The 20,922-nt window shown below is 36.7% G+C and overlaps 1 protein-coding gene and 1 pseudogene across 13 annotated transcripts in view; both read left to right on the forward strand.

Moving 5' to 3' along the window:
* RNF170 (ring finger protein 170) overlaps positions 1–20,922 on the forward strand; it is a 45,645-nt gene that overhangs the window by 8,902 nt on the left and 15,821 nt on the right. For all 12 annotated transcript variants that reach the window (XM_082715219.1, XM_082715225.1, XM_082715221.1 and 9 more), the window contains 2 exons: positions 17,590–17,665; positions 20,182–20,290. In XM_082715219.1, coding sequence (XP_082571345.1) covers positions 20,221–20,290 — 70 coding nt within the window. In that variant the 5' untranslated portion in view covers positions 17,590–17,665; positions 20,182–20,220. The remainder of the gene's footprint in view (positions 1–17,589; positions 17,666–20,181; positions 20,291–20,922) is intronic.
* LOC309855109 (large ribosomal subunit protein eL33 pseudogene) lies at positions 965–17,579 on the forward strand (annotated as a pseudogene). Its single transcript has 2 exons — positions 965–987; positions 17,166–17,579. The product of its transcript is annotated as a large ribosomal subunit protein eL33 pseudogene (transcript).

The following is a 20,922-nucleotide window of genomic DNA, read 5'->3' on the forward strand; positions in this document are numbered from 1 at the left end:
AAGGCAGGGGCACCTGGGTGGCTCTGTTGATTAAGCATCAGCCTTGCACTCAGGTCATGATCCCAGGGCCTTGAATCAAGGTCTGCCTCAGGCTTCCTGCTTCTCCCTCTCCCCTTATCCCTTCCCCCTGCTTGTGTTCCATGTCTGTCGATAGTCTCTCTGTCAAATAAATAAATAAAATCTTTAAAAAACCAAAAAAAAAAAAAAAAAGAAGAAGAAGAATGAGATGCAGATATAACTTTATCATGTGGAAGTATCCATGGAATTTTTGAGTGAGAACTGATGATCGAAAGGTCAAGTAAACTATACTGTTTAAAAATTATTTTTGATAAGATTAATTTTTAAATATTTTGTTTTTTCCTTATTTCTCTAATTTTCCTGCTATGGGATTTATTACTTATATAATCAAAGTTTTCCCCACAGACTGGAAAGTGTAAACCAAAAGTTTTTTTTTTTAATTTAATTAAATTAATTTATTTGACAGAGAGAGCACAAGTAGGGGGAGCAGCAGGCAGAGGGAGAGGGAGAAGCAGGCTCTTTGCTGAGCAGTGAGCCTGATGCGGGGCTTGATCCCAGAACCCTGGGATCATGACCTGAGTCGAAGGCAGATGCTTAATGACTTAGCCATGCAGGTACCCCCAAACCAATAGTTTTATATTTAAAAAGGCAATTGTATGTTGTAGATGTGAAAAACTTAGCAGTATTATGCTGCATTAGTCAAAATAACCAGATAAAGGTCACATTTGGGTAATTTACAGTTTGGGTGAATAATTTTAAACTGGTAAACATTCAGGGGAAGTTATCAGAGTGGGTAAAGCTATAAAAACCATATAAAATGCTTGAAGGGACTGGGGATATAGAGCTTAGTGGAAAAGTCTGTTGGACATAAGAGCTGTCTTTAAATATGATCAGGGCTTATTTTATTGGAAGAATTAGATTTATTAGATTTATTTTATGTGGCTTCATGGACAGAACCAAGGCCAATAGGTAAAGATAAATAATAGATTTTGGATCTACCTTAGAAGTAACTTTTCAAAATATATAAGGTACTTCATATTATACTTAGAATCTTCAGTCTGTCATATGATTGGGCAGGAGGTCAGTTTAAGTTCCTGTCCAGCTCTTCAGATTCAAATTCAGTTGGCAGTTGTAATCCTGTTACTTCTACTGAAGTTACCAATTAGCAATGAGTTGGGAGAGGGGAGCATGTGTAGTTTACAATTTAGATAAAACTTTTGTCTCTTTTTTTTTTTTTTTAATTTTAAGTTTTTTTTTTTTTTTTTTTAAGATTTTATTTATTTGTCAGAGAGAGAGCGCGAGCGAAAGTGAACACAGGCAGACAGAGTGGAAGGCAGAGTCAGAGGGAGAAGCAGGCTCCCTGCGGAGCAAGGAGCCCGATGTGGGACTCCCAGGACGCTGGGATCATGACCTGAGCCGAAGGCAGCTGCTTAACCAACTGAGCCACCCAGGCGTCCCAAAACTTTTGTCTCTTTTCAGTAATTTCTTTGAGGTTTTGAGCCATTATAGTTATTTTTTTGTATTGTGAGATAAACACAGCATAAAATTTACCACTTCAGGAACACAGTTCATTGGCATTAAGTACATTGACAATGTTGTCTAGCCATCACTACTCCCTTGCCAGAACTTTATCATTCCAAATAGAAACTGTACCAGTTAAACAATAACTTCCCATTCTCCTTCCTTCCAGCCCTTGGAAACCTCTATCCTACCATTTATCTAAATGAATTACTCAATTCTGGGTACCTCATAAAGTGGAATCATACAATATTTGTTCATTTGTGTCTGGCTTACTTCACTTAGCATAACGCTTTCAAGGTCCAGCTACATTCTGGCACATATCAGAATAGCATTCCTTCTTATAGCTGAATAATACTCCATTGTATGTATATACCACATTTTGTTTATCCATTTGTTTTTGATGGACATTTGAGTTGCTCCCACCTTTTGGCTGTTAGTTCAACAAATACTGATACAACATTGAACATTAGTGTACGAGTACCTGCTTTCAACTGAAATTGCTGGATCATATGGTAATTCTATTTTTAACTTTTTAAGGAAAGTATTTTTCACAGTAGCTGGCCCATTTTGCATTCGCAGCATCAGCAGTGAACAGCGGTTCCAATTTTTCTCTATCTTTGCCAACACTTGCTACCTTCTATTCTTTTTATAATTGTCATCCAAATGGGTGTAAAGTAGTATCTCATTGGAGGGTTTTTTTTTAAAGATTTATTTATTATTTATTTGAGAGAGAGGAAGTGTGTGGGCATGCACGTGCGCTAGTGGGCGGAAGAGGGGCAGAAGAGAGGAGAACCCAGAAGCAGACTCCCCACTGAGTGCAGGCCAAATCCCAGGACTCCAAGATCATGACCTGAATGGAAATCAAGAGTCCACCGCTTAATAGGCTGAGACACCCAGGTGCCCCTCTGGTTGGAGTTTTGATTGCATTTCACTTAGGATGGATGATGTTGATCATTTCATATGCTTATTAGCAATATATTTGTCTTCTTTGAAGAAGTCTACTCAAGGTATTTGCCAATCTTTGAATTGGGTTGTTTGCTTTTTATTTTCAGGTTATGAGAGTTTTTGTTTGATTGTTTTTGTAGACACCCAACATGGGCTTGAACTCAAGACACTGAAATCAAAAGTCTCATGCTGTACCAACTGAGCCAGCCAGGTGTCCCTAAGAGAGTTTTTTCCCATTGAAGTATAGTTGACACAAAAGTTATGAGAATTCTTTATATATTCTGGTATTACTTATTGTCGATAATGCTACAACAAATATTGGGGTACATATATCTTTTTGCATTGGTGTTTTTATTTTCTTTGGGTGACTCCCCAGAAGAGGGATTATTAGATTATATGATATTTCTGTTTTTAATTTTTTTTAAGTGTGAGGGTTTCTCTCATTTTTTTTTTTTTAAAGATTTTATTTATTTATTTGACAGAGATCACAAGTAGGCAGAGAGGCAGGCAGAGAAAGGAGGAAGCAGGCTCCCTGCTGAGCAGAGAGCTGGATGTGGGACTCAGTCCCAGGACCCTGGGATCATGACCCAAGCCCAAGGCAGAGGCTTTAACCCACTGAGCCACCCAGGTGCCCCTATTTTTAATTTTTTAAAATTAAAACTGCCATTTGATTTTCCACAGTGGCTGCACCAATATACATTCCTACCAGTAGTGCACAAAATTTGCCTTTCTCCACATTCTGGCCAACACTTGGTTATTTCTTATCTTTTTGATAATAGTCATTCAGACAGGTGTGAGGTAATGCCTCATTGTTGTTTTGACTTGCATTCCCTGATGATTAGTAGCACTGAGCATCTTTTCAAATGTCTGTTGGCCATCTGGATGTTTTCTTTGGTAAAATGTCTATTTGGGTCCTTTTACCATTTATTAATCAGATTATTTGGGAGTGTTGTAGTGCTAAGTTGTATGAGTTCCTTATATATTTTGGATATCAACCCCTTAGTGGATATAAAATTTGCAAATATCTTCTATTCATAGATTGCCTTATTACTTTGTTGATAGTAACCTTTAGTGTGCAAAAAGCTTTTTAGTTTGATGCAGTCTCAATAGTTTATTTTTGCTTTTGTCTCCCTTGCTTGAGGAGACAGATCCAGAAAAATATTGTTAAGGCTGATGTCAATATATAAAATATGTACATACTTTGTTTTCCTCTAGGAGCCTTTTGGTTTCAGGTCCTAATTTAGGTCTTTAATCTATTTTGAATTTACTTTTGTGTATGGTATACAAAACTGGACTAGTTTCAGTCATTCGCATGTAGCTATCCAGTTTTCCCGAGACCCTTAATGAAGAGACTGTCTTTTTTCCCCATTGTATATTCTTTTTTCCCCATTGTATATTCTTGTTGTACATTAATTGGCCATAAAAGCATGGGGTTATTTCTGGACTCTATTCTGTTCCATTGATGTTTGTATCTACTTTTGTATCATACCCTATCCATACTGTTCTGATGACTATAGCTTTATAGTATATTTTGAAAACTGGATTTGTGATACCTCCAGCTTTGTTCTTTTTTCTCAAGTGTGTTTTGGCCATTGGGGCTCTTTTATGGTTCTGTACAGATTTTAAGATTATTTGTTCTAGTTTGTAAGAAATACTGTTGGTATTTTCTTTTCTTTTTTTCAAAGATTATTTATGGTGGAGAGGGGCAGAGGGAGAGAATCTTCAAGCAGACTCCCCACTGAGTGTGAAGCCTGATGCAGGGCTTGATCTAATGACCTATGAGACCATGACCTGAGCCAAAACCAAGAGTCAGATGCTTAACTGACTGAGCCACCCGGGTGCACCAAAAAATGCTGTTGGTATCTTTGTAGAGATTGCATTGAGTCTGTGGATTGCTTTGGGTAGTATAGACATTTTAACTATGTTAATTCTTCTAGTTTATGAGTGTGCTATGTCTTTCCACTTGTTTTTGTTGTTTTCAGTTTATTTCATTGGTGTCTTATAGTTTTCAACGTACAGGTCTTTACGTTAAATATATCCCTAGGTATTTTATTCTTTTTGAGGCAGTTGCAAATGGGACTGTTTTTTAAATTGTTCTTTCTGCTGTTTCTTTGTTAATGTATAGAAATGGAGCAGATTTTTGTATATTAATTTGGTATACTGCAACTTTCCTGAATTCATTTATTCTAATAATTTTTGATGGAGACTGTAGGGTTTTCAGTGTATACTATCATGTCATCTGCAAATCATGACCATTGTACTTTTTCACCAATTTGGATGCATTTCATTTCTTGTTTGATTGAGTGACTAGGACTTGAGTAGTGTGTTATATAAGTAATGTGGGGAGGATGGACATCCTTGTTTTGTTCTTGCTCTTAGAGGAAAGCTTTCCACTTTTGACCGTTGACTATGGCATCACCTGTGGGTTTTTCATATATGTACTTTATTATGTTGAGGTATCTACCCTCTAAAACCCGTTTTATTGAAAGTTTTTATCATGAATGGATGTTGAATTTTATCAAATGTTTTTCTGTATCTATTGAGATGATCATATGATTTTTATCCTTTATTTAGTTAATGTGGTGTAACATGTTGATTGAATTATGGGTATTGAACCTTTCTTATTATTGTGAAATGACTCCCACTTGATCATAGTGAATGAATCATTTAATGTATTGTTAAATATGGTTTGCTAATATTTTGTTGAGTATTTCTGCATCTGTTGTTCATCAGAGACATTGGTCTGTAATTTCCTTTTTTTAAATTGTGTCTTTGTTTAGTTTTGGTATCAGGACAATAATGGCTTCTTAGAATACATTTGGAAGCATTTCTTCTTTTCTATAGTTTTAAAATTATTTGAGAAGGGTAGGTGTTACCTCTTCTCTAAGTGTTTGGTAGAATTTACCTGTGAAGCCATCTAGTCCTGGATTTTCTTTCTTAGTTGTGTTTTGATTATTGATTCATTAGTTTGTTCAGATTTCCTAGATCTTCTTGATTCAGTTTCGGAAAATTATATATTTCTAGCAATTTATCCACTTCAAGGTCATCCACTTTGTTGGCATATAATTTTTTGTAGTAGTTTCTTAAAATCTTTTTTATTTCTATAATGTTGGTTGTAACTTCTGTTTCATTTCTGATTTTCTTTATATGAGTTCTGTCTTTTTTTCTTGCTGAGTTTGGCTTAAGGTTTATCAATTTTGTTTATCTTTCCAAGAACTGTTAGTTTCACTGATCTTTTCTTTCTGTTTCTTTTTTTTTTCTTGTCTCTATTTCATGCATTTCTACTCTAATCTTTATTATTTCCTTCCTTCTTCTAACTCTGAGCCTTATTTATTCTTTTTCTAGTTTCTGTAGGTATAACATTTGTTTATGAGAATATTCTTGTTTCCTGAGGCAGGTCTCTATTGCTATTAACATCTCTCTTAAAACAACTTTTGCCGGATACCAAAGATTTTGAACCTTTGTGTTTCTATTCATTTGTCTCCAGGTATTCTTTTTTATTTCCTCTTTTTTATTTCTTTGTTAACCCGTTGGTTATTTAGTAGCATGTTATTTTCAATCTACATGCTTGTGTTTTTTCCAGTTTTTTTTCCTTGTAATTGATTTTGTTTCATGTAATTATGATTGGAAACAATGCTCAATAGGATTTCAGTCTTAAATCTATTGAGACTTGTTTTGTGCCCTAGTGTGTGATTTGTTCTGAAGAATGTTCCATGTGCACTTTAAAAGAATATGTATTCGGCTCTTTTTGGATGGAATGTTCTGTACTTAACTGTTAAGTCCATCTGGTCTAATGTGTCATTCTAAACTATTGTTTTTTTATTGATTTTCTGCCTGGATGACGTATTCATTAATGTAAGTGGGGTGTTAAAGTCCTCTCCTATTATTGTATTGCTATCAATTTCTCCTTTGAGTCTGTTAGTCATTGCTTTGTGTATTTAGATGGTCCTATGTTGGGCACATAGATACTTAAAATTGTTATATCTTGTTCCTGGATTTATCCTTTTCATTATGTAATGTCTTTCTTTATCACCTGTTAAAATTACTGTTTTATTACTAAAGTCTATTTAAGTAGTGCTATCCCAACTTTTCTTTTTCTCTTGCAAGACGTGTCTTTTCCCATCCCTTCACTTTTGGTCTAGGTCTGAAGTTAATTAACATTTGATGCGTCTTTTTTGGGGGGAGGGGAGGGAGGTTTCAGGAGTAGAATTCAGTGATTCATCATTTATGTATAACACCCAGTGTTCATCCCAAGTGTCTGCCTTAATGCCCATCACCCATTTAGTGCATCCCCGTACCCTCCTCCCCTGCAGCAATCCTCAGTTTGTTCTCTACAGTTAAGAGATTTCCCTCCCTCTCTGTTTTATCTTAGTTTATTTTTCCTTCTTTTCTCCTATGTTCATCTGTTTTGTTTCTTAAATTCCACATATGGGAGAAATCATAATGATACTTGTCTTTCTCTGACTTATTTCACTTAGCATAATACACTCTAGTTCTATCCACATTGTTGGAAATGGCAAGATTTTAATCTTTTTTTTAAAGATTTTATTTATTTATTAGAGAGTGCATGAGCATTGGGGAAAGGCAGAGGAAGTGGGAGAAGCAGACTCCCCACTGAGCAGGGAGCCTGATGCAGTGCTCCTTCACAGGACTCTGAGCTCATGACCTGAGCCAGAGGCAGATGCTTAACTGACTAAGCCACCCAAATGCCCCAAGATTTCATTCTTTTTGATGGCTGAGTAATACTCTGTTTTATATATATATATGTATGCATATATATACATATATATATATGTATATATATATAAATTCACACAGACACACATATATGCATACACACATACATATACACATACATATTTTTTATATATATATGTATATATATAGTCTGTTGAAGGGCATCTTGACTCTTTCCACAGTTTGGTGATTGTGGCCATTGCTGCTATGAACATTGGGGCTCTTTTTCATAATTTGGCTATTTTTTTAAAAAGATTTTATTTATTTATTTGAGAGAGAGCAAGAGAGAGCACAAGCAGGGGTGAGGGGGAGAGAGAGAGAGGGAGAAGCATACTTCCCAGTGAGGAGGGAGCCTGATGTGGGATTTGATCCAAGGGTCCTGGGATCATGACCTGAGCTGAAGGCAGATGTTTAACTGACTGAGTCACCCAGATGCCCCTTGGCTATTGTTGATAGTACTGCTTTGTAAACACTGGGGTGCATGTGACCCCTCTGAATAAACATTTTTGTATCCTTTGGATAAATACCTAGTAGTGCAATTGCTGGGTCATAGGGTAGGCATCTTCTTCTTCTTCTTTTTTTTTTAAATTTTATTTATTTATTTGAGGGAGAGAGAAAGCATGAATAGAGGGGAGGGGCAGAGGGAGAAGGAGAAGCAGACACCCTGCTGAGTAGGGAGCCCAATGCGGGGCTTGATCCCAGACCCCCTGAGATCATGATCTGAGCCAAACGTAGATGCTTAACCAACTTAACCATCTAGGTGCCCCAAGAATTGTTTATTTACATTTAAAGTGATTATTGAATGCACCCAACATGCATAAAACAGTTAATACATAAAATACATAAAACAGTTAATAACAAATGTAAAATAATTGATAGTAATAGAATACTCCACTTGTATCAATGGACAGATCATCTGTATAGAAATTCAACAAGGAAACTGGCATTGAATGACATACTAGGCCAGAGTGATTTAATAGACATGTTCAGAACATTCCATCTTAAAACAGCAGAATACACATTATTTTCAAGTGTATATGGAACATTCTCCAGAATAGATCACATATTAGGCCACAAAACAAGTCACTCAACACATTAAAAAAAATCTAAGTCGTATAATTTATCTTTTCTGGCCACAATGCTATGAAACTAAAAATCAACCACAAGAAAAAATCTGGGAAAAACACAAATACATGGAGGTTAAATAATATGCTCCTGAATAATGAGTGGGTCAACCAAGAAATCAAAACTTAAATGGAAACAAATGAAAAATGAAAACAGTAGTTCAAAATCTTTGGAATGCAGCAAAAGTGGTTCAAGAAGGAAGTTTATAGCAATAGAGACCTACCTCAAGAAGCAAGGAAAACCTCAAATAAACGACTTAACCTTATACCTAAAGGAGATGGAAAAAGAGGAACAAACAAAAATCCAAACCCAGCAAAAGGAAGGAAATAATAAAAATTAGAGTAGATATAAATGATATAGAAAGTAACAACAACAACAAACCCACTAGAACATATCAATGAAACCAGGAGCTGGTTCTTTGAAAATATACAACTGATAAGCCTGTGACAAGACTCATTTTAAAAAAGAGAGGGAGAAAGAGAGAGAGGATCCAAATAAACAAAATCACTAAAGAGAAGTAATAACCAATACCATAGAAATACAAGCAATTAAAATAGTATTACAATAGTGTGAAAACCTATATGCCAACTAATTGGACAATGTAGAAAAAAAATGGATAAATTCCTAGAAACATATGACCTACCAACACTAAAGCCGGAAGAAGCAGAAAATTTGAACAGGCTGCTTACCAGCAATGAGATGAATTAGTAATCAGAAAACTACCAAAAAACAAACCTCTAGGAACAGACAGCTTTGCAGGAGAATTCTACCGTACATTTAAAGAAATTATACCTATTTTTCTCAAACTATTACAAAAAATACAGAGGAAGGAAAACTCCCAATTTTATTCTGTGAGGCCTGTTATCACCCTGATACCAAAACTAGAAAAAGATACCATAAAAAAAGAATAGTATACGCTAATATCGCTCATGAATGTGGGTGCAAATATCCTCAACAAAATATTAGCAAACTGAATCCAACAATACATTAAAAAAAATCATACACCATGATCAACTGGGATTTATTCCCAGTATGTAAATGTGGTTCAGTATTCACAAAACAGTCACTGTGAAACACATCAATAAGAGGAAGGATAAAAACCATATGATCATTTAAACAGCCTTTAGAGCCTCCTGGCCTGGTCCTGAAAAACTCTTAAGTCTTAGGGCCATAAAAACTGGAGTGCCCTTTCCTTTTTTTTTTTTTTATTTAACTTTTTTCAGTGTTCCAAGATTCATTGTTTATGTACCACATCTAGTGCTGCATGCACTATGTTCCCTCCTTAATACCCACCACCAGGCTCATCCATTCCCCCACTCCCCTCCCTTCCAAAACCCTCATTTTGGTTCTCAGAGTCATGGTCTTTCATGTTTCGTCTCCCCCTCGGATTTCCCCAAGTTCACTTTTCCTTTTCTTCTCCTAATGTCCTCCATGTTATTCCTTATGCTCCACAAGTAAGTGAAACCATATGACAATTGACTTTCTCTGCTTGACTTATTTCACTCAGCATAATCTCCTCCTGTCCATATCCATGGACAGTTCTGTCCATGTCGATACAAAAGTTGGGTATTCATCCTTTCTGATGGAAGCATATATATGGACCATATCTTCTTTATCCGTTCGTCTGTTGAAAAGCATCTTGGCTCCTTCCACAGTTTGGCAACTGTAGCCATTGCTGCTGTGAACATTGGGTTACAGATGGCCCTTCTTTTCACAACATCTGTATCTTTGGGGCAAATACCCAGTAGTGCAATTGCAGGGTCATAGGGTAGCTCTATTTTTAATTTCTTAAGGAATCCTCACACTGTTTTCCCAAGTGATTGCACCAACTTGCATTCCCACCAACAGTGTAGGAGGGTTCCCCTTTATCCACATCCTCTTCAATACTTGTTGTTTCTTGTCTTGTTAATTTTAGCCATTCTAACCTGTGTAAGGTAGTATCTCAGTGTGGTTTTAAATTGAATCTCCTTGATGGCTAATGATGATGAACATTTTTTCATGTGTCTGTTAGCCATTTGTATGTCTTCTTTGAGTGCCCTTTCCTATTCTGAGCCATTCCCAGGTTTATGGGTTGCTGTTTAGCAAAACAGAAGAGCCTCTAGTACATTAGTACATTTAGTAACAGAGGGGTAGGGGAAGGTGTTGGTGCAAACATAAGGGCACAGGCTCAGAAAAGAACATTTTCAGCATCACAAGAAAGGATAAAGACCATACAGTCATTTCAGTAGATGCAGAAAAAGCATTTTACAAAGTACAACATCCATTCATGACATTAACCTTCAACAAGGTAACTTAGATGGAACATACCAGAGCATAAGAAAGGCCATATATGAAAAACCCATAGCTAATATCATACTCAGTGGTGAAAAGCTGAGAGCTTTCCCCTAAGGTCTAGAATAAGACAAGGATTCCACTCTTAGCACTTTTATTCAACATGTACTGGAGGTCCAAAAATCAGATAAGAAAAAGGAATCTAAATTTGTAAGGAAGAAGCAAAACTGTCATTATTTGCAGATGACATGAAACTATTCATAGAAAACCATAAAGACTGTCAAAAAACTACTAGAACTAATAAATGAATTCAGTAAAGTTTAAGGTTACAAAATCAGTGGACAAAAATCTGTTGCATTCCTATACAGTAATAAAGTAGTGGCAGAAAGAGAAATTAAGAGAACAGTCTCATTTATAGTTGCACCAAAAGCAAATATTTAGGAATAAATTTAACCAAAGAGGTGAAAGATGTATACTTTGAAAATTATAAAACACTAAAGAAAGAAATTTAAGGCAATGCAAAGAAAGGGAAAGACAATGCTCAAGCAATCTTGAAAAATAATACTGGAGGTATCACAATGCCAGACTTAAAGTTATATTATAAAGCAGTAACTGGCATAAACATAAGACACATAGAGTAGTGCTTGGGTGGATCAGTTGGTTGAGTCTGACTCTTGATTTTAGCTCAAGCCTGCGGCTCAGGGTCATGAGTTGAAGCCCCAAGTTGGGCTCCACATTGGGTGTGGAGCCTTGTTAAAAGAGAAAAAAATACACACATAGATCAGTGGAACAGAATGGAAAACCCAGAAATAAACCCATACCTACATGGCTGATCGTCGTCGTCTTCTTCTTTTTTTTTTTTATTAAAGATTTTATTTATTCATTTGACAGACAGATCACAAGTAGGCAGAGAGGCAGACAGAGAGAGAAAGGATGGGAAGCAGGCTCCCTGCTGAGCAGAGAGCCCGACGGGGGTCTCGATCCCAGGACCCTGAGGTCATGACCTGAGCCGAAGGCAGAGGCTTTAACCCACTGAGCCACCCAGGCGCCCCACATGGCCAATCTTCAACAAAGGAGGCAAGAATATATAAAGATAGTTTCTTTAATAATGGTGTTGATAAATCTGTACAGCTGCATGCAAAAGAATGAAAATGGACCACTTTCTGTCACCACACACAAAAATAAATTCAAAATGAATTAAAGACCTGAATTTGAGACCTGAAACCATAAAAATTCCAGAAGAGAGCATAGGTAGTGATTTCTTGGACATCAGCCATAGTAACATTTTTCTAAATTTGTTTCTTGAAGTAAGGGAAATAATAACAAAAATAATCTGTTGGGACAACCTCAAAATAAAAAGCTTCTGCACAACAAAGGAAACAGGCAACAAAACAGAAAGACAACCTACTGAATGGGAGAAGATGCTTGGAAATGATATATCCAGTGAGAGGCTAGTATCCAAAATATATGAAGAACTTCTACAACTCAGTACCAAAATACCCAAATAATACATTTTTAAAAATGGGCAGAGGGAGTGAATAGATGTTTTTCCTAAGAAGACATCTGGATGGCCAACAACACGTGAAAAGATGCTCAACATCACTCATCATCAAGGAAATGCAAATGAAAATTGATGAGATACCACCTCAGAGCTGTCGAAATGGCTAAAATCAAAAACACACGAAACAACAAGTGCTGGCAAGGATGTGGAGAAAATGGAACCCTTGTGCACTGTTGATGGGAATGGAAACTGGTGCAGCTGCTGTGGAAGCAGTATGGAGGTTCCTCAAAAAATTTAAAATAAAGTGATTCAGTAATCACTCTACTGGGTATTTACCCAAAATAATACAAAACCACTAATGAACAGGATACATGTACCCCTGTGTTTACTGCAGCATTATTTATGGTAGCCAAAGTCTAGAAGCAGCCCAGGTGTTCACTGATAGATGAATAAAGAAGATGTGGTATACATATACAATGGTATATTATTCAGCCATAAAAAAAGGAATGAAATCTTGTCATTTACAACAATATGGATAGAGCTACAGAGTGTAATGCTAAGTGAAATAGTTGGAGGAAGACAAATACCTTATGATGTCACTCATATGTGGAATTTAAAACAAAGCAGATGAGCAAAGGGAAAAAAAAGTGAGAAAGATAAACCAAGAAACAGAGCCTTAATTATCAAGAACAAACTCATGGTGGTTACCAGAGGGGAAGTTGTTTAGAGGATGAGTAAAATAGGTGATAGGCAGTAAAGACTACGCTTAAAAATGGTGAAAAAAATAATAAAAATAAAAAGTGATTATTGATAAGTTTGTAGTTACTGACATTTTGTCAGCTGTTCTCTGGTGGTTTTTGTTCTTCTCTTATCCTTTCTTTTGCTCTCTTGCCTTGTAATTTGAGGATTTTTTTTTAAGTGTTTGCTTGGATTCTGTTCTCCTTATGTTTTTTGTATCTATTATGGGCTTTTGGTTTGTGGTTACCATGAGATTCCTATATAACGTCCTACATATATTTAGCTGTCTGTATATACTGGTTAAGTTGAAGGTGCTTAAGTTCAAGCACATTGTAAAAGCAATACATTTTTGCTCCTTCCCCTGCATGTTTTATGTACATGATGTCATATTTTGTATGTATTTTATGTATGTCTTTTTTTTTTAAGTTAGCTCTGAACTCATGACCCTGAGATCAAGATTGATATGTTCTCTTTTGTGCGTGTGTGTGTATCTCAACTAGTTTCTATAGATATGGTTGATTTTACTACTTTTGTATTTTAACATTCATACTAATTTTATGAATGAATGATGTACTGCCTTTATTGTATGATTGCTTTACCAGTGAAATTTTTTCCTTTCATAATTTTGTTGCTTATAGTTTTGACATTCTCTTTCCTGCTTAAAGAAGTCAATTAACATTTCTTGTAAGGCTGGTTTAGCCTTAACTTTAACTTTTGTTTATCTGAGAAACTTTTTATATCTCCTTCAATTCTGAATGACAACTCTAGCAGATAAAGTATTCTTGGTTAAAGGCTTTTACTTTAGGAGTTTGAATATATCATACCAGTTATTTTTGGCCAGCAAAATGTCTGTGAAAAATCAGCTGATAACCTATATCTTAGAAATATTGCCTTCAGTCTGTGAACACAAGATGTCTTTCCATTTTTTGTGTGTCTTCTTTAATTTCCTTCAGCAATATATTATAGTTATAATTTTCTTTGTCTTAAGCTGTTGTGAATAGTTACCATTTGTTGACATACCAAAAGCCAGTCCAAAGGGTTTGGTAAAGCAGTTTAACGTATAAACCACAGACTTGTGCATTTGTAAACTTTGATTCAGACTTTGTTTCTTGACCCAGGGTTTGGGCATCATTTCCTTCTTCGTATTAGACCTTCCTGGCTTCTTTCCAGGGCCACATAACTTAACTGGTTAATTTTGGTTTCTCCTTTCGAAGAATAACGAAGGACCATTAATCATTAGTAAATCATGTACTTTGTTTCTGTATTAGAGCCACTGTTTTCCTGGCATCTTACTTTATTTAGACCTACTTAGTGTCATTTCTCATAGCTGAGATGATCACATTTTTTAAAAGATTTATTTATTTATTTTAGAGAGTGAGAACATGAGTTAGGGGAGAGGGAGAGATAGAATCTCAAGCAGACTCCCCCGAGTGCAGAGCTTGACACGGGGCTTGATTGCATAACCCTGAGATCGTTACATAAGTAGAAACCAAGAGTCATATTTTTCTTTTTTAAAGATTTTACTTATTTATATGACCAAGAGAGAAAGGGAGCACAAGCAGGGGGAGCAGCAAAGGGAGAGAGAAGCAGGGAGCCCAATGTGGGGCTCGATCCTAGGACTGTGGGATCATGACCTGAGCTGAAGGCAGATGCCCAACGCCCTGGTCCACCAGGGGATTTTTTTTTTTTTTAAAGATTTTAAAAATTTCTTTGAGAGAGAGAGAGAGAGAGAGCGCGCGCGCACAAGTGAGAGTGGCGGGCAGAGGGAGAGGCAGGCTCCTCCCTGAGCAGGGAGCCTGCTGTGGGACTTGATCTCAGGACTCTAGGTTCATGACCTGAGTGGAATGCAGCTGCTTAACCAGCTGAAGCACCCAGGGGCCCTTAGATAATCATATTTTGAAGACTGTCTAATCTAGCTTTCAGTCTGTCTTAATTATCCCATTATCTTCTAGATTTTTGGTTCTGTGCTCATAGTTGCTAATCACACTTAACTTCCGAGCTACAGGCCATGTCAGCATCTCTGTTTGTTCTTGTTTGTTCTTGTTCTCTGACTATACTTTGACTTTTCTAACATTCTACTACCAGATTTTACAGTCTTTTACCTTCTCCTTTATGGAAAGAAACCAAAAGAAAGACCTTCCAGTTACATGGTTTATACCTACACTCTGAAAAATAGTAACTATCTTTTTCCAATGAAAAGGGAATGGTTTTCAAGTGTCATAGAGAAATGTTGTTTAGTTAGGTGTGTACTGGTACTCAAATGAGACGGTTCATGTGCTGTTCCCTGATCGATTGTTTCCACCAGAGAGTAGCTTTCTTCTGGAAGTGTTTACTTAGTCACGAGAAGGTCCTATTTAAAATAAATAATCTGGGGTGCCTGGGTAGCTGATTACTGGTTGAGCATCTGCCTTCGGTTCAGGTCATGATCTTAGGGTCCTGGGATTGAGCCCTACATCGGGCTCCTTGCTCTGTGGGGAGCCTGATTCTCCTTCTTTCTCTCTCTGCCTGCCTTTCTGCCTAGTTACGATCTCTCTCTCTGTGTCAAATAAATAAATAAAATCTTTTAAAAAAATAAAATTATCTACCAAAATTTAAGATATTTAAACAGTTCAAGTAGCTTTATTACATTCATGGTTTATGTTATGTTATATTATGTTGTGTTATGTTGTGTTGTGTTATTTGAGGCGGGAGAGGAGCAGAGGGAGAGGGAGAAGCAGGCTCTTTTCCTCTACTGAGCAGGAAGCAGTATGTGGGGCTTAATCCAGGACCCTGGGATCATGATCTGAGCCAAAGGCAGACACTTAACTGACTGAGCCACCCAGGTACCCTTATGTTTAGTTTCTGATTAGATATTTGACTTTTTTTTTTTTTTAATGTTCTGTCAGAACTAATGGTCATGTTTTGTCAGCTTTTTACCTAAAATTTGAATTTTTTACTAAAAGTTGAATAATAATAAGATGTATTTTAAAATTTTCTCCCTGTCTCATTAGGATATTGATGTAGAGGGGGGTGTTTTTTGTTTTGTTTTTGTGTGTGTTTTGTTGTTTAGTTTTAAAGATTTATCCATTCATCTTGGTGGGGGGAGGGGAAAGGGAGTGAGAGAACCTCAAGCAGACTTCCTGCTGAACAGAGCCGGACATGAGGCTCGATCCCATGACCCTGAGATCATGACTGGAACCAAAATCAAAAGTCAGAAGCCCAACTGACTGAGCCCCTCGAGTGGCCCTGATTTAGAGCTTTTATCACTGTTGACTATTAGCTCACCTGGAGAATAAAGGCTCTTATATAATAGAGTAATGCTGGGATTTTGTGAACTTAAAATATTGCTCTTAAAAGTGTTAATATTTAGAGCGTGTATGGCTCAGTTGTTTAAGCCCAGGTCATGATCCTGGAGTCCCAAGATTGAGTCCCACTTCATGTTGTACATCTGTCTTTCTGCTCACCAGGGAGTCGGCTTCTCCCTCTGACCCTCCCCCCACTCATGAGCTCTCTCCCTCATTCTTTCTCTCTTTCAAATAAATAAAATCTTTTAAAAAAATGTTTAAGTTTAAGGGCACCTGGGTGGCCAAATGGAATTAAGCTGTGAATCAGATGGAGATCTTCACCCTCACCCTACCAACCTAACCACGAGTTCTGATTTCCAGTCACCCACATGTCTTATCTCATCCTTTATTTCAGCCTCTAAATTCTTGTCTTTGAGTCTCTGTTTGCATTTTAATGTTAAGATATTAGTGGTATGTTAGGTTTGGGCTTTTCTATATGATACAGTGTTATTTTCTGCTACACTCCTCCACTTATAGGTGGAAAGATCTAATTAGATATGGATAAATGTTCAAATGCATAATAATATAATTATATAGTTGCTTTTTTTGGAAGGAATTTTACAGAAGAAATATATGTATTAGTTATTCTTCATATGATTTGTAAGCCTGCAGTTACATCAAATCAAATACAAGGTTCTAGGCCTCTGGATTTCATCATTTGCCAGTTGAACCTGAAATCAGCCCATACTCAGTGATCCTAGAATTCCTCACAGAGTAACCTGGAATGTTCAGTCCTGGAATTGGAGACAATTATATGCCATCATTTGTATTTATGAAGTTACCAGTAGTTCTTGGTTGAAACTTAGACCCATAAAGAAAACTGATTTGGGGTGCCTGGCTGACTTAGTCAGTAGACCATGTGACTCTTAATCTCGGGGTCCTGACCCACGTTGGATGTAGAGATTACTTAAAAAAAAAATCTTCTTTTGCTGCCATCTTGGAGCCTAAGGAGGCCTGCTAGGAACAGGACATCTAAAATGCCAAAGCATATCTGGAGGGCTGTGGTCCAAGGCCATTTTTGCTATAAGCTGGGTCTTCGGAGTCATGGGGAGCACATAGTTCTTCAAATCGAAGGTGTTTATGCTTAAGATGAAACAATTCTATCTAGGCAAGAGGTGTGCTTCTGTGTATAAGCAAGGAACAACACAGTGACTCCTGGTGGCCAACCAAACAAAACCAGAGTAGTCTGGGGAAAAGGAGCTTGTTCTCATGGAAACAGTGGCATGGTTTGTGCCAAATTCCAAAGCAACCTTCCTGCTAAAGCCACAGAATCCGTGTGATGCTGTACCCTTTAAGGATTTAAACTAAATGAAAAGTAAATAAATAAAGGTGTAAAAAAAATCTTACAAAAAGAAAACTGATTCATCTAACAATATTTTATATTCAAACTTACTATATTTTACTCAACAGAAATGCACATCAGAACATTCACCCAGAAAACCAAGAGTTAGTAAGGGTACTTCGGGAGCAACTTCAAACAGAACAGGTACTGTTGTCACATGGATATGTGCATTTACATAAGGAGTAATGTTATCATTCCCCTTGCATATGAAGTTGTGATGAAAGAGCAAATAACTTTTTGGAAACATGAACTGATTTCCTGCTTTGTTATTTAAACTATTCCTGTTATTGTATATTTTCAAATTAGGTAAATGACTAGTCTTACCTACTCATATTTTCATGGGTGTGTGTGTGTGTGTGTGTGTGTGTTTAACTTGCTTTAAAAACAGCAGTTTTCTTGTTATTTGTGAGGAAATAACCACCATCTAATTGCCTTTAATAAAATGTAGTAGAAAAACTATTTTTTTTACCCGATGACCTACATATTGCCTGGAAAGCTACAAAGAGATGACTACAAGGGGTGGCTTTTTTTCCCCTCTTCTTTTTCTTCCATAGTCAAAGTTAGCAAAACTAATTAGGCAAAGAAGAAAACTTTTCTTTCCCTTTTGTACTTTTCACCAGACGGACTCTAAGAGCCAGAAATGTAATATATTTCATGAAGGCTGGAGTGAGTAGAATATTGTACATCTTCATGCCAAAATAGCTAATGTCACAAAATAAAAATTGATTTCCTACTCACCAATCAAAATTTAATTCCAAAGAGTGTTTCACAATTTATTCATTCACCAGATATTTATTAAACATCTACCGTATGCCAGACACTGTTCTAGGCATTAAGGATTCAGCTGTGAGCTAAACAAATAAGAATTCTTGCCTTCATAAAACTTAAATTCACTGATGCAGAAGTAGTTATAAGCTTGTTAGTAGTACTCTGTTCCAGAGCTGCTGTTAGTAATAATTCATGCTGGGATAGTGTTTTGTAATTTACAGAGTGTTTGCACATACAACTGTTTTATTTAAGCTGCAAACATGGTCAGTAAGTCAGTAAGTATCATTCCCATCTAACATGTTAGATCACTAAGATGGACTTAAATTCCTGCTGGAGTTACATGAATGGATCTGGCTATCCAGAAGTCCCACACCGAGTGACATCTTCCAGATGCCTTTGTGCCACTGTGCAGTTCACCTCCCCCACACCTTCCTTGGACATGGCATTTAGTTCTAGTTAGAATAAAGCTAGTGACTTAGCCCTTTTTGCACTGTCCTATATGGTAGCCACTACCCATATGTAGCTATTTAATTAAATTCACTAAAATTAAATTTAAAATTCAGTACTTTTTTGTTAAACTAGTCACCTTTCAAGTACTCAGTACCCGCAGCTAAAGCTTCCATTACTGCATGAAGTTCTGTTGGACAGCAAACGGTAATTGGTTTTGGTTTTTGTTTTGTTTTAGTTAATTTCCAAATAATAATAATGAAGACAAAAGATAGAGGAGAGACATTAAGAGCTGTATGCTTTCCTTTTTTGCACCATTAAAAATGATATAAAAGACAGTAACATCAACGTGTCACAGTGGCTTATAAACTATTGTAGTATTTTAGGACTAATTTAAGGAAGAGGTTTTAGTTAAACGTTCTTAGTTTTAGGTGACAGAAATCTTTGATTCAGTTTACAATGAATAGTTCATATTTGGCAAATTTGGTAATTTGATGTTTTTAATGCTGGCTAGTTTATTTATAAGAGTTGTGCTAGATGTGATAAAAATCGGTTTTTATATGTCTTTTAAAAGATACATATTACACACTACTGCTAGATACTTTTCTAGTTCCTGGGCCACTACAGTGAATCCTATAGATAATGTCCTTATCCTCATATCACTTACTTCTGGTGGGTTCTTTGATATGTGGTTGCTTCTTACAGTAGTGATTCTACTCTACATTCCTGTACAATCACAACAGTGACATAACTGAGAAACATTAAATTCTATTAATCTGACCATGTGAATGATTAAGCCCAAGTTACCAATATATTAAATTTTCCTTCTTCCAAAATGACCAGTATTCTTCTTTGAAAGTTTAATTCTGGACCCTTGTGAGGTACAGCACACATGCAACACTTGTCAGGAACGTATGAATGAAAAGATGCTAAAAATGGTTAAAGCAGGGAGGTGGGGTTGGGAAGGATGGGGTAACATGGTGATGGACATTAAGGAGGGCATACGATGTCATGGGCACTGGGTGTTATAGAAGTCTGATGAGTCACTGACCTCTACCTCTGAAATTAATAATACACTATATGTTAATTTTATTTAAGTTAAAAAATGATTAAAAGCTAATACTTGGGAAAGAGTTGGACATTTCTTGAGCTTTTGCATTAGCTCAGCCTTGTGTTTCTCAGAAAAACTTACTCATTCCAACAGAGTGAAAGAGAAACTCCGGAATTAATACAGGTTTTTGTCTTTATGTCATGTTCAGGAAGGAAGGTAGAGAGACCATGCAGCTTAAATAAAACTGATACAGCCTCATAACTTTATCAAACTTATAAGACTTTACTGCACATCTAAGATTGGATGAGGCTTATGCGCTCTGGCTGTGTTCTTGGGTATGATGGTACTCCTAGAGATAATCATGTATAATCATGAAAACGTATTTTCTCATCAGGATGCCCCTGCTGCTGCTCGACAGCAGTTCTACACTGACATGTACTGTCCAATCTGTTTACACCAAGCCTCCTTCCCTGTGGAAACAAACTGTGGACATCTTTTCTGTGGTAAGCAAACAATGCTATATTGGGGGAAAGTGAATCTTTTAGACCAAGACCCATATGTTTACATGGGCTGGATTCTTAATTTTGTCACATTTTGTATTACATGAATGGGGTAGGTGTCTTCTGATATCCTGCTGTACTTGTTAGCCACTTTCATTTAGTGTCTGTGAGCTCAACGATTAAAAAGCACGAGTTGTTCAACTTCTCAATAAACAGAGATGTGTTTCTTTGAATGGTAATTCAAGTATATGAATACCAAGAGGAATACACTAAATCCTTCATGGTTTATCACTTTTTGGTAGTCTCATTTATTATTCTTCCTTCCCAAGGCAGGGAAGTTCTGTTAAGGACCCTGCCCATGACCTTCCCTTTAGCCCTCTTTCCTCCTTTTTACCCTGCATCAGCACAAAAGTTATTAGCCGGGTTTTTTTGTCATGACCTCAACGGGTTGTTTAGAGAGAATGTTGAATGTAGAGCATACAGTAGGACAGGAAGGGAACATAGATTGCACACTTGGCTTAGTATCAGTACGGGGTCCTTTCTACCTCTGGGGTGTTTTTCCTGACCCTCCAGAAAGACGTCATAAAGAATGAGATACCGTATAGTCAGTTCTTACTACGGTCATATGAGTTTGA

This window comes from Mustela nivalis (genome assembly GCF_964662115.1).
Source record: "Mustela nivalis genome assembly, chromosome: 20".
NCBI lineage: Eukaryota > Metazoa > Chordata > Mammalia > Carnivora > Mustelidae > Mustela > Mustela nivalis.